This window comes from Sardina pilchardus, chromosome 3 (assembly GCF_963854185.1).
Source record: "Sardina pilchardus chromosome 3, fSarPil1.1, whole genome shotgun sequence".
Lineage (NCBI taxonomy): Eukaryota > Metazoa > Chordata > Actinopteri > Clupeiformes > Clupeidae > Sardina > Sardina pilchardus.
In genome coordinates, this window is record NC_084996.1 from 16,993,244 (window position 1) to 17,007,350 (window position 14,107).

At 43.0% G+C, this 14,107-nt stretch overlaps 1 protein-coding gene across 1 annotated transcript in view; it reads right to left on the minus strand.

The window, feature by feature from the left end:
- The window catches only part of cpt1a2b (carnitine palmitoyltransferase 1A2b), a 39,564-nt gene extending 27,740 nt beyond the window's left edge, over positions 1 to 11,824 (minus strand). Inside the window, exons 1-8 of the mRNA XM_062532177.1 lie at positions 11,672 to 11,824; positions 9,368 to 9,510; positions 9,070 to 9,209; positions 7,925 to 8,096; positions 7,390 to 7,491; positions 6,360 to 6,497; positions 4,500 to 4,577; positions 172 to 279 (exon numbers count right to left, since the gene is read on the minus strand). Of these exons, the coding sequence (XP_062388161.1) occupies positions 172 to 279; positions 4,500 to 4,577; positions 6,360 to 6,497; positions 7,390 to 7,491; positions 7,925 to 8,096; positions 9,070 to 9,209; positions 9,368 to 9,508 (879 nt within the window). The 5' untranslated portion in view covers positions 9,509 to 9,510; positions 11,672 to 11,824. The remainder of the gene's footprint in view (positions 1 to 171; positions 280 to 4,499; positions 4,578 to 6,359; positions 6,498 to 7,389; positions 7,492 to 7,924; positions 8,097 to 9,069; positions 9,210 to 9,367; positions 9,511 to 11,671) is intronic.
- Between the last annotated feature and the right edge of the window lie 2,283 nt (positions 11,825 to 14,107).

The window sequence follows — 14,107 nt, forward strand, 5'->3', positions numbered from 1 at the left end:
ACAGGGAGTCAGGAATGGCATTTTAATTTACCTTTGTCTCTAAATGCTAACTACAGGTTGGCCCTGGTTAGTTCCATAACAAGCAAGCCTCTGGACCAAAGTCCACACCGGAAACAGAGATGAGGTTTTACAAGCCCTAAACATCCGCTAGGCAGGAGACTGGCCACTCACAGGTTTCAGCTCCTCCCGGTTGACCTTGCGGCGGTAGAGCAGCAGCGCGGTGATGGTATTTCCCGCCCGGGCCGCCTGCAGCGCCGTGGGCGTCACATACAAGAAGTCCTGTGCCAAAGAATGTGACAGTCAAAACATGCCACAGCAAAAAAGATAAAGTTGATAAACAGGTTACAAAGCTATACACACACTCTGCACTGAGCAACTGGTTAAGATGGACAACATATGGAACATCTAGCTGAATTACAACAGCGGAAGCAGCACTCATGCTACAGTAAAATGTGCTATTCATATTCGAGTTCTAATTTGAACACATGGCTTTACTGGAGCAGGTGAATCTAGCATGGATGGTGTGGCACAAGTCTCGTCTTGAGATGAGATATCAGCTTTTGAGATTCATAGGCTACACAATAACATTATGTGGCATAGATGACTAGTATTGGGTGATATGCAAAAAGCAAAGTTAATTTTCATTATGGGTGATTCACAATGCTAATCTTTTTTTTGTCTACATGAATTCAAAACAAGGTTGATTCAAAAATAGTTTTCCTTACGGTATTTAAACTGTGCACAGTTCGTTTCCCAGTAACTAGGAGCATATGTACAATATCAACAAAAGGGAATGAATACCACTAACAGAACTGCCATCTCACTTTTACATTCTGAATTCTTCTTACATTCTGAGCACACTCTAGGAGAAGGTGTGGAACAATAACAAAAGAGCAGCATGTTTTTAATATTTTGTGTGTTAAAAAAAATAGAGATAACACAAATCTAAAAACATGCATAATTTTGTTTCAGGTGTTGAACAGGTTTGTGCTACTCCATTTAGCTCAAATAGAGTTTTTACAAGCTTTACACAGCGTGAAGGTCTGTTCCATGTCTACAATTGGACCTCAGGAGTGCATTTCAACAGCAATTCCTGAGGGGCACACCAAAAATAGACCCAAAAATACTGTGTCATCAGTGACCTAACATATTCTTAACTAATCAAACCTGCTGAATTAACTATAGTTGCACTTTTAGTTCTTAGGTTGGTATGAGCAAAAGGCCTTGATTTAATAATGCATGACCTCAGATAAAATAATTACTTATTTTCATTCATTCTAGGTCCCTTATCAGCCTGAGTTTCTCAAGAAGCAAACACAAAGCACACTGCAGAGGAAACCAAGATGAAGCACCTTTCATATGTATCTCTACCCAACTAAGCTCAACTAGATCTAGGATTGAAGAAGTTAGAATAGAATCAAATTATTAGAAATAATTTGATAAGGCTTATGATATGAGATTTCATTGGTATTTCTTTATACTGCAGAGGGACCATTCTGAAGGTCCTTGCGGCAAAACTTAGTCAAAACACTAAGACATGAACAAAATTGCACCGTCTATTCTCTAATGGGGCCCAAGTTGGAGAATGGAATCTCACAGCGATAACGGGAGTGCTATGCACAGTATTGCACATACGTTAAAGCAAGCGGTAAAGTGTGATCAAAGGCACAAGTGGGCAGATGCAGGATGGCATTAATTAGTGAACGGTTGGTTAACATGACATGACATGACATGATAGTAGTTTGTTGTACCCAATTGAAATGCCATATCACCTGAAAACCTGACAACTACCTTGTTCATCTATATAGCCAAGGCATTTGCATTGAGCCAAACGTACGAGACATATATTCAGCTTAATTACGTTTGCGACTTTGGATCAAGGAAAATGTCTAACAGTCTATCCTGAAATGCTATATGTTTCGAACGATATTCAGCAGAAGATATCAGCTCTGTTTTCTATGGAATTAAAATATTTCAGATGGACCTTTGATCAGGTGGACAAAGGGAGATTGATCAAATGTCTATGCACTAACAGTTTACAGGGCTGTTGCTGGCTATTTGGGAGCCCTAAGCATAATTGTGAGTGAATTGCTTCCTTCTTTTTGAAAAGCATGGCAAGATGTACACCAACTTCAAGATGAATCAATTGCATTCATTCATCTTCTAATGCAAGTTTTCTCTTCCTCGCTAATACAGAAATATGTGTGTGTGTTGTAGTTTAAGTTTTATAGTTTGAGTTTTAAAAGACCGCCTTGCTGAAAATCAACCTTGTTATATCTGTAATTGTATTTGTTACGTTATACAAGGTACATCATGAGCAAATCAATCAGTCAATAGACTCATTCTCAATGTCATGCGCAGATAAGCAGTGTTGTGCCTGAACGCGTTCATTGAACGAAAGTTCATGAACTCGTTCATAATTTTGGTGAACTTGAACTGAACGAACTGTATTTCTGCCTGATGAACGATTCTGTGAAAGCGGTCATTCTGGTGTATGTGAACGTCACGTTCACTCTTTTTTAATTTCGTTCAATAAGGTTCAGGCAAAAAACACACCGTTAATAGCACTAGTGTTGCCCAACCGTTGCGTGTGTTTCTTTTGTCTATGCCAGATTTATGCCTGTCTGAATTCATATTTCCGTATATCTAGCTAGGCCTACTACAGGAACTTGTCCTGCTGCCGACCTATGTTTCCGTAATGCTGCCACAGCTGCTATGTGAATGCAATCGCGGAAAAAATCGCACTTGATGATCAAGGGAAGTATTACGTGTAGCCTTTTAAAGCGCCCTATGTCACTGAACAGTTCCATCTCTCACGCTGCAGGTAGCGAATGCAGCAAGGTAAAAACTACACTCTTCTGACAGCGCGGCCGCATTTCTGCCCAGCGAACCAAAGCCCAATTGGAAATTCTACATTAGATGTGAACAGGAGACCGTATTCATTTTGCATGCTTCATGTCTGAATGTCCGCTACGGTCAGAAATGCGGCAAGCAATTATAGTAGAACGTGCGTAAAACCTGTCTGAAAATGGCTATATTGAAATTGCTGGCTGTGGCAACAATTTTAAAAGAGTATAGTTCGCAACATATTGAAAATGAGCTGTGAACTTCGTTCATAATTTGGAATTATGAACTATGAACAGAACAAGTTCATTTTAAAATTTGTGAACTATGAACTGAACTAGTTCATGTAGAAAGTGAACTTTCCCAACAAGATAAGCATGATGCATGTTGGACTTCACACAACACGTGCTGGTTAGAAATGCAGTGTAGGCCCCAGCTGTGGCGCAACTGGCTGGGGCACCTGCACCGTACGCCGGCGACCCGGTTCAATTCCCACCCCGTGGTCCTTTCTGGATCCCACCCCTGCTCTCTCTCTCTCTCTCTCTCCCATTCACTTCCTGTCATTCTCCACTGTCCCTATCATTAAAGGCATAAACCCCCCCCCCCAAAAAAAAAATATATACATAAAAAAACTTTCTCTGGCACGATAGGACATCACCAGGATCTCACTGAGTCAGCCAGCTCCTGCAGTTGCCCTCCCCTGGCTGCACCAACATGGAACCACCTCTGCGACGACAGAACTTCGCCCTAATTGGTCCCAAGGCTTCACTGATGCATATGACGCGTGTTAACATTTTATTCAAAGAATTTCAAATCCACAATCTCTTACGTAATGACAACTTTACACAATTTGTAGGGGTGCTCAAGCATTTCATTTTAGCACCCCTGAAAAATAAAGTAAAACATGCATATTGACATCGCTTAGATTTGGTCACCAAAAGCAAATGCCATGCAATCTGAAATTTTTTCCCTGACACTACTGGAAGTAGAACGTGTATGGCTTGACAGCAGCCTTTTTATAGCCTACTCAACCCCTGCAGACATCAGAAGTTCACGTTAATGTATCCAGTCAGGTGTTATCAGCCGCAATAAAGACGCAAACAAACTAGCAAGCGTGCAGCTGTAGCAGCCAGTGACTAATTTTGACTAATTATATGCATGTATACAAAGAAGGCTTCGCAGGTCCTGGCTGTTTGCCACTAAGAGGAACCCATAATTATTGATGAAAATGATTAATCACTGAGAAGGATGTCCAAACGTGTTAAAATGTTAGTTTTAGAATTATACCCTATCCATTAGGAAGGCAAGACATATAAAATGTAGCCAAAGTGTTTAATAGATATATCACTAGGACCATTAATAACTGAAAAACCAACACCGTCCAATCAGACAGCTGAAAGGGTGAGAGGAAGATGGTGAGTGGTGGGCTTTGGAAAGGAGGAGGGCTCGCTGACACATGCTAAAATTCCCTGAATTCTGTTCCTCTAACCTTGTTTAGGCCTTAATTCAGGAATCTCTCAGCACAGTGCCACAGACAGGGGAATGGATGGAACCAGAGAAACAGCAGAGTGCGAGGGGTTTGAAGGGCTACATGGAAAAGGGAGAGCAATGGGAAAACGATTTTGAGAGGGAAGTTATGTGGGAGAGGCTCCTACCATGCCATAGTAATTGCTGTTAACCATGATGGAGTTCCGGCCCCGGAGGTAAATATACTCCTCCCACCAGTCACTCACCTAAAAAAAGAAGGAGGGAGAGAGAGAGAGGAGAAAGAGAAAAATGTGTGTCAGGCATTTGAATTAGTTGCCAGGTTGCTTGTAACATTTCAAACAAACAGTTTCAGGTTGCGGCATGTCAAGCCAGGCCTGAGTCGTCTCCCAGGCAGCTGAAACATGTGGCTGAGGCTCTGCTCCTAGAGTGGAACTAAACACACAGAACAACGCAGTTCCCTCAGACGGGTAAACAAACTGCACTTAACTTATGCATCATAAACACAGTGGTTTACGCTCGGGTTCACCAGGAGTTCACATATGCACAGGCTAACTCAGCAAATTACACAAAGCTAACACAAACCAGCACAAAAAAACACAGTAAACCACTCAATGACCTACTTTATATATTTTCAAATTATTTCTTGTTATTTTTGACCAACACAACTTATGCAACCATCCAAAATTCAGCCTATTCATCTGCAAGGCTGTCTTGCAATTAAGAAGCACCAGATAACACTGTGAAGTTTAAAAACTGGCTAGACACACGATGCCAGAAAGTGTCACTCACTAAACCTGCATTGCCTTAGGCAAGTCTACTTCCTGTGTGTGCAACTAATCAGACCGTTCATGGGTCATGTCCAGCCCGAGAATGCCACTAAAACTAGTTCTGCTGTTTATCCCAGCTGGACCAGACGGGTCCTGTCAGAGACACAATGCAGTGGAGACACAAGGGTTTATACCGTCTGTTTAGTCACCATCGGGTTTTTCACGTAGGATGGACCCTTCAGGAACTGAAGCTTAAACAGTATGGGGTATTCCTAATCATGTCTTTAATTCCATGATGCACCTAATTTGACAGGTCTGGACTGCAGACATGCTATTTTAGCACCTGCACCTGGACTCTTCCTCTATAGAGATAGATAGAGATAGATTTAAATACACTATACTCACAAAAAGTAAGGGATATCTGGATATCTGCCCCCCATTCCCCCAGTTACCCTAATTCGTTGTGAAACATTCCTCCTTTTAATCTCTTTATCATTACAGAACTTTTTCAACATTTTGTTTCCCCGTCCCATCTTCTTTTTTAAACACGTTGCTGGTATCAAATTCATTCATTTGTTTGTGTAAATCTTTTGCAACACAATATGAGTTTAAGAGATTTGCAGATTATTACAGTACATTCTGTTTTTATTCACGTTTTACATAACGTCCCAACTTTTTCTGATTTGGGGTTGTACACAAGACTGCTGAGCTAAAGAGACTAAATGTCATCTATGATCATTGCGCTTGCTCAGACTAACGGCTCTTACACACATGAAGGAGTGGACCAGGTAAATACAGATGATGCACAGTAAAATAAAATACCATTGTACACAGAACAATAGTCTGACACATCAATTCTATGTTGTTTCACATGCAATAGATGTACATTAATTTGGCAAAAACATGGTAGAAACCCCATCTCAATATGCTATAATGAACACCAAGGGCCCTAGCTAAGCTAAATTGATAACTAGGCTAAATCAATTTCCTAATTTCATACCATGGGCAATACTTAAACTACAAACATTGATGAGTGCGCCCACATGCCACATGGTAGCTTCAGTTTATGCAGAAGAACTTTGCTTGTTGATAGATTTTGCACTCTATCCACCATTTAAATTAGGGCCCCAAGACACACATTGCTGGGGTGCCAGAGTGACTCTGACTGTGATCCTATGTTTTCTCTGGTTCCCTGCTGTGACCTGGCAGAGTGTATTTTCTGTCTCTAGTGGCTGCTTCACATTACTGGTTCAGACTTACATAGTTGGTGGCCCAGAGGGCTTTGAGCTTGAGGTAACGCTGCAGTCTGTTTCCAAGGTTCCTCTCAAACTCAGCAGCCAGCTTGGTCAAACGCTCAAACCCTTCATCGTTGACAAGTGGACGCACAGAAAAAAGGTACTAAAAGACAGGGAGGTAGAACGAGAGAGTATGAGAGAGACAGACAGAGAATGAGAGAGACAGAAACAGACAGAGAGGTTTAATGATGTTTGAAAGGGAAGCACATTTCTTTCATGGATTACCCTTATCCAACACTCATCAGCATCCATGCGCACAAAAATCATATCATATCCACACACACCAAGCTCATATACTAATCTGCCTACATGTAGCTCAATTACTGAGTCATTCCGTGACCATCAACATCAAACCTCACTTGTTTTTGCTCAAATCTGTTTTTTGAGTGGATCACATTGTTTGTACTAAACATGGGCAATAGTTTAGTGTGGACTGGTGACAGATCCTGAACTGACCTACTTGCATAAAACAACAAGCGAACACAAGCACAGCACCCAGCCAGCCCAATTGACTAACTGACGACCTTCATAGCACTCATCCATTTTGACCGAGTGCTGCTATAACCCACATCCCAGAATGTTCTCTTAACTTCTCTGGTGCTTCAGTGAAATGTTTAGAACTCTGCCAGTGCAAAATTCGGACTAATTTTGATCAAGAATGTAAAAGCCATATAACAATTCAGGCTGCATATCGCATTAAAAAACCTGTATCACTTACTGAAGTGACCTAAATCAGAATTGAAAAAGCTGTTCACACTGTTTTGACAACATCAAGTGTGTCACATGTGTCACATCAGGTGAAAACAAACAGATTTGGCCTAGTCGTGTGATACTATAGCCTTACTTAAGTTCTCATCAGCGTGTGAAAATGACTAGGGAAGAATAAACATGGAATGTGTGCTTTCTCAGCATAGGAATACTTGACCTTTGTCCCAGAAGCCACCAACGTGAGTCACACACACACACACACACACACACACACAAACTACACTCACCCGCTGCACTGTGTCTTTGATGGGTGGGACAGGCAGGTGTGGGAGAGACGTCTGATAGCTGTACAGTAGCGGTTTCCTTCCTGATAGCAGCCTGACCAGAGGCTGAAAGAGGGAGGGAGACCATATGAGAGAGACAAATGGAGAGAAAGAGAGGCAGACAGAGAGATGGGAGAGACCAAGGACATCTCTTAAAGTACTGCAGGGTTAGGTCTGTTTAGAACGATCATTTACTGCAACGATTTTGTCATTCATTACAAGGAGCAGTGCTCAGTAAGAGCCTTTTTGGATTACCACTGTAACCTTTTTTCTTTTATCACCTATGAACATACATACTTCCTTTTAATCTTGCTGCTGATAGCATTCTCAGTTCATTCAAAATAAGAAGCCAGCCCAAAATGTAATGAGCTATTTGAGCTGCCGCAGAGCAACGTGCTCCAGGCCTAAACTCTGGCTGAGACAGAAGAGAGAAACACAAAAAGAGAGAGAGAGACAGAGGTGTGTGGGAGGGGATGGGGATGGGGACGGGGCTACTGACCACCCAGACTTTGGTGGCGGTGGAGATGCGGCCGTGCTGCTCGAACATCCAGCGGTGGTAGGAGAGCAGCAGCTTGAGGCAGAAGCGCAGCGTCAGGATCAGCGAGAGCCACAACAGCGTGCTGAAGACCAGCGCAGACACCATGGTCTGGCCCTGAGAGCTTAGAGACAGGCTGAGAGAGAAAGACAGTGTGAGAGAGTGACAGAGAGAGAGAGAGATAGAGGATATGGGAGGGAAGAAAGAGAGATAGACAGACAGAGGAACAGAGAGAGAGAGAGAGATGGTGTGATTGCACAACAGAGAAATTAGTGAGGGAGTGGAAGCAAGGTGGATGGTAAAGGATGAGGGGGGGGGGGTAAAGGATGAGGGGGGAGGTAAAGAGACGGATAAAGAGGCAGGGGAGAAGATGGGTGTGGTGGGCAAACAGGGAAGGTTTTCAGGTTATCAGCGGGCGGGGAAGCGAGAGAGAAAGAAAGAATGAGTGAAGTGGTGATGTTGCAAGACAGGATTAGAAAGGGAGGGGAAGCCAGTGAGAGCGAGAAAAAAAGATGGGGTTAAAGAACAGAGGGAGAGATGAGGATAGAGAGAGAGGACAGAAACAGAGAGAAAGGCCAAAAGAGAATGTAAAACAACCTAGGTAACTGGAGAAGACATTTTAATTGCTCTATTTAAACGTAGTCCTCAGTCATAATAACATGAAAATCTGCTATTCAACTTCTCTGAGACATGGCAGCCATGTTTACCTCACAGGACGCCAAGGAGCAATTGGAATTATTGAAGAAGCAGTTATGTATTCTAAATTACGTTCCTCTATGGAATTTCATCTGGCACTGCAGCGCCCCTACACACACGAAAATCCAGACTATTCTAATTTGTAACTCCCCAATAATGGAACAACCCACCAAGTGCTACCAGGGCAGGGGTGTCCCTCTCTATCTTTAAGAAGCTGAAGACCCAACTCTTCTGAGAGTGCCTCCTCTCCTAACACATCTAACAAAACAACACAACTCATTTTTGATGACAAAATGAAACTTAAGAAATGTGATCATTCATGTTATGTCATATCATTGAGCAGACACAGAGATGTGGGGGGCATTTTAGAGCAGGGTGAGTGTCCACCTGTAGGGAAGGAGGCTGTGTCTCACCTGAGCGGCAGGTGTTCCTGTATCTTAGCGATAAGACCCATGGAGGGGTCCGACTGCATGTATAAAGTGCTCAGGATCGCTATGACAACAAACAGCCAGGAGGAGGGGCTGGCAGGATAGACGCCCTTTATCACACTATTCTGTAAAGACAAACATACACATCAAATAAGGATATGTTCCCTATCATTGACACACCCAGATGCATACACACAAACATTTTGATAAGCAAACAATTTCAATATAAAAGTCCCACTAACACATCATGGGCAAGAGTGAAAATAGGAACACAATTACATACTCTCATGCGGCTGATCCTCTTCTTCCAAGAGCGCACCCCAGACCGGCAGATGTGTGAGAGCGCTTGGTAGGACAGTTGCAGGTCCACTCCCTCCGGCGTGATGGTGAACTGGAAGGCCACAGCCTGGTGGGCTTCCGCCATGACTGTGGGGAAAAAAGACGGGGAAGAAGCCGTCGTTGACATCAAACAGCAGCACACCTGGCTACACACTGAGGCTTCGTAAGCTCTCAGAACCTCACTCGTGTGCTTCAGTTCTACCAATTTGTGAGGTGAAGAGGAAGAACAGGGAATACACTCCTGACACCCAGGCACGTAAAGACATCTCCAACCTGTGACAGCTAGCAAAGGTGTAGCAGCCAATACAAAGTGAACCTACTCAAGAGTCAGAGAGCTTATGTAAACAAGGCATAACTGGGTTTGTGACATTCTAAAAAAGGCATTTGTGATTTTCCATGAGAGGGGAGAAGACATTACCCTAGAATGTCCTCAAGGGCCATCAAGGTGTCATTCTATTCTGAGAAACTGAAACATGTGCTGCGCTCACATGAGGACTAACCCGCCACATCATTCACACAGTTTAACATGCAAACCCTGTGGTAGCAGGGGACAGATAACTATATCCGTCTCCTGAACTCACGGACTCCTGTATCTAAGTCCGTCTGGCTTAGCAAAAGAGGAGGAGAACATCTCGAACTATAGGCATTGCAGTAACCACCACCCTCCTTCCTTTTCTTGCCTTACTAACTAATGAATGTATTAAGTAGCATGCAGTTCAGGCATGTATGCATTTGTCCCCATTGTCCCTGTTGGAAGCTGGAATGAGTTACTGTGGTAAACAGCACAGAAAGCACAGAGAAGAACATTAATGTGTGAAACAAGCAGCTCCACAACTCATGGCATCTGCCACATGCCGACAGAGTGGGGGGCGAGGCCGAGAGAGAGAGGGAAAGGAGAAGGGAGTGAGCACAAAGACTTCTCACACTCTGCTTAAGCCCCATTCATGCTCAACGTAAAACACGGATACGGATACGTGTGGAGTGTTTCACACGTTCTTTCCGTTGATTTCGTCCGTACTTTGACATGAAATTGAGGAGCTTATGATTACGGATGAAACGGATGAAACGTTGCAATACCGAGCACTACCACACGAATATCACACGAAAAAGTGGGGGCGCTATGCATTCACACGTAAAATACGGACGGAGGTATGAAGACACCACCGGATAGAACGTGCGTACAAAATACGGACGTAAATTGCCACACGTTGAGCATGAATGGGCCTTTAGAGGCCAGGGCAACAAGCACAAGTGAAGGCAACGCATGAGGAACTGTATGACTCGTTAAACGTGAGCCACAGGGGAAACTTGCTCTACAACAAACGGTAGAGTAGCCTAAACGTACTGATGTGAAGCATGCTACATTGTTTATGTATCTCTTACACTCTCATTCTGTGAGTTTATACCAACCATGCAGAAACCTACTCGTATTAGGTCTAACGTATATAACGCTAAAAATACATCCTATGCCCATCCTTCTTATTACTTCCTCTCGACACATTTAGACCATTGCTGTGACGTATGATCTCTGTTGCCGAAACTCTGCTAGGCGGTAGCCTACTTCACACTTCAGTTCAGCCCCTTTCAATTAAAAATTGTGTCGCACTTTTGCTTTGCATGTGTTTTCATACATAAAGCTACGTTATCCAGGGCTGAGGGAGAGGGGTGGCAGCTAAATAGGTAGCTTTACTGAGAGAAATCCTGCACTGATAGATAAATAGATAGGCTAGAGGTATCGACAGGTTGTGTTGACATTCGCCATGTTAACTTCTCTCTTCAAAGAAACCATCCATGCACCTTCCCAAGCCTACATCTCAGTTATTCATCCATTTAAAGGCCCAAAAATAAACTGTAAGGCGAAAATGGAACAGACACACTAAAGTGGACCAGCGAAAGATGAGAAACTCAGCACATAACCATATATAGACAAAACAGAAAAAATCTCCCTCAAAAACTGGAAAAGACTACTCCCTGACTGACTACCCATACATACAGAAATGCTATGTAAAACGGCACTATTTAGTAGGCTAGCATATAGGGCAATGCTACGCATTTCAGCAGAACTAGAGCCAAACGAGTGAATTAAACATTCGCACTCTCCATCCGACAACATCTAGCTGTAGGCTTTTACACAAAAGCAATTAAGCCACGATGCATTGGATGACTGTTATGTTGCAACACAATGCAACATACATAGGCTATAAACCTTTCGTGTTGTAAAAAAGAACAGTTAGTATAGTGAACCTACCTGAATAGTTATCTTATTTATCCGCTGGATCTCGGAAAAATCCAAACGCGAAGACCAGTTGTCCAACACAGATGTGCAGTCCAGTGAATCGTTACCACCCTTCTATTCCAGATACAGTAAGCAGGCCAGCGCCCCCCACACACTCACATTCGGTGCCATTCATTTACATACGTGGTGACGTTAGCGATGTGCGTGCACTCTCACGTAGAACCACTGTCTCTTGTGGTTACACAAGCAGGGCCCTTGGTTTGCTTCCTTGGTACATTTTACAATTTAGCTCAACATTCTGTTTGGTCTCCCATTCTAAAATTAATATTAATGCATAATATATCCACAGATGAGACCATACCATCAACAATGGCCTGACAGGAAAGACAAACTGAGAACACCTTCCTTATTATGTTGTTTATTGTTTTTATCACAGGCAATAATAATAGTGCACTTTCATTTTTAATTATAATACAGACATTTTCTCATTTTCATCATTATTATAATGCTTTTCCCCAATTGATGTCAATCTTTAATATGGAAAAAAAGTTTCTACTGTGCATGAGGGGGAAGAGAGTATAATCTTACAATCTTAACTGGAATAGTCAATTATGTTGACAAGAATGAGAGTCAAGGTTCATAGCATGAGCACAGAGATGACTAAACAATCAAGGCAATGGGTTACAGTGCGTACAGAAGCGCATACATGAGGATGTGAGGTATATAATGTATGGTGAGGGGGGGTGTTAAAGAAGTATAGAGTGAAAGTTGGAAAAAGAGGGAGAATGACAAACAGAGAAGTTTCACTGTGTGTGTGTGTGGGGGGGGGGGGGCATAGAGTGTGAAACCTGTGGAGGTGGTGGTGTGGTGTGTGTATGGGCGGGGAAGGTGAGAGCGCTTTGGGGACTGACAGAGGAGAGGAACAAAAGGATAAGGATGTTGGACTTTCAAGACCAACTGACATTCCCCCCCATCAGTCAAGATGTGAGCACAGAAAGTCCAGAAGGGTTGTAGTCATTTCCGCTATGAACTGGGGTGTGTATGCGTGTGTCTGAGTCCACATGAGTGTGTGTGTGTCTGTGTGTGTGTCTGTGTGTGTGTATGGGCATGAACCCTGGAGAAGATGAAAGCTTACAATCCCAATTGTGTTTTGTCGATGAAATGTGCTCCCGCAACCAATGCGGTCCGGAGCTCCAGAAGCACACGATTTGAAGCACGATTAAGGCGATGTCAGTGTGTTGTGGAACCAGCTCCCGCCAGCAGAGAGGACAGACGTGGATAGGCATGCAGTTTGGACATTCAGCACGCAGAGACCCAGGGCCTCAGCTCAGCTCTGACATGCAGGGATCCCACGGACAGACAACAAGGCTGAGCACCAGGAGATCCTTCTAGAAGGGCTGGTGAACAAAATATCAGGCTGAGTAGCAGCTGAGTGGTTGATGGCCTGGAGTGACAAGTTTTTTTGACAGAGCCAAACGACCCAAGCCATAAACCAATCAGGTGGGTTGGCTACCGAGTACATTGCGTAATGGATGGCAGCAAAATATCCAGACTAAGAAACAAAAGTTTAATAAATAAGTGTGGAAGTGACGAGGAGAAGGGCACCAGTGTGATCCTGTTTTTTTTTTTTTTTTTTTTTTTAAAGTGTTGTTGTTGATGTTGTCTGCTGTTACGAATGATGGAAGCAACTATGTACCCTGGATATCCTGTGCTTTAAGATGAGTTTGTCTGTTGAAGACAGAGTAGGTTTTCTCTAGACCAAACGTCTTAAACGTCTTCAGATCTGCAACTGAAGTTGTGTTTTGGGAGAGCACTACTGAGGTGAGCGGGGTGTGGTTGGGTGGGGTCCTACTCAATTCTTTTTTTCATGATGTGTGTACAGTGCTTTCCTGTTTTAAAATTCAGTTTTCATTCATTTCACTATTCTTTTCCTCTGTGAGACGACTGAAGCTGTCGCAGACCGTTTGTCAACGCTATCAGTGTATGTTTGTGTGTGTGTGAATACTGGTTGTGTTCAGTATGTGATCTGGTGTGATAAAGTTCAAAGCTTTGGGCTCTTCTCTTGATTAACATTCTGGAAGGAGGAGGCATGTGTCTTACATCCATTTTCTCTTCTCCCTTTGTGTCTGTTCTCTTTAAGTCCTTTTTTTCCACACATGGAAAGGGTGCTAGAAAGTTCCAAAGGATAAAATCCTTTCAATGTCATTGTTATCTCTTTTTTTTTCAAATTAAAGTCAGCTCACTGATACCACAGAAGATGGTGAACACAAAAATATTTAGAAGTGGTGGCTGGAAGGATGTTTGCAGCATTGATTTTTAAAAAATGTTTTAAAAGGAAACGAGGTCATTTTCCTTCCATCATTCCATCAGGTCCTGCAAGAAGACTCCAGTAATCCAGCCAAGACAGGTGTTTTGGGACAGGCATTTTGAAATATCTCATGTGTCTTT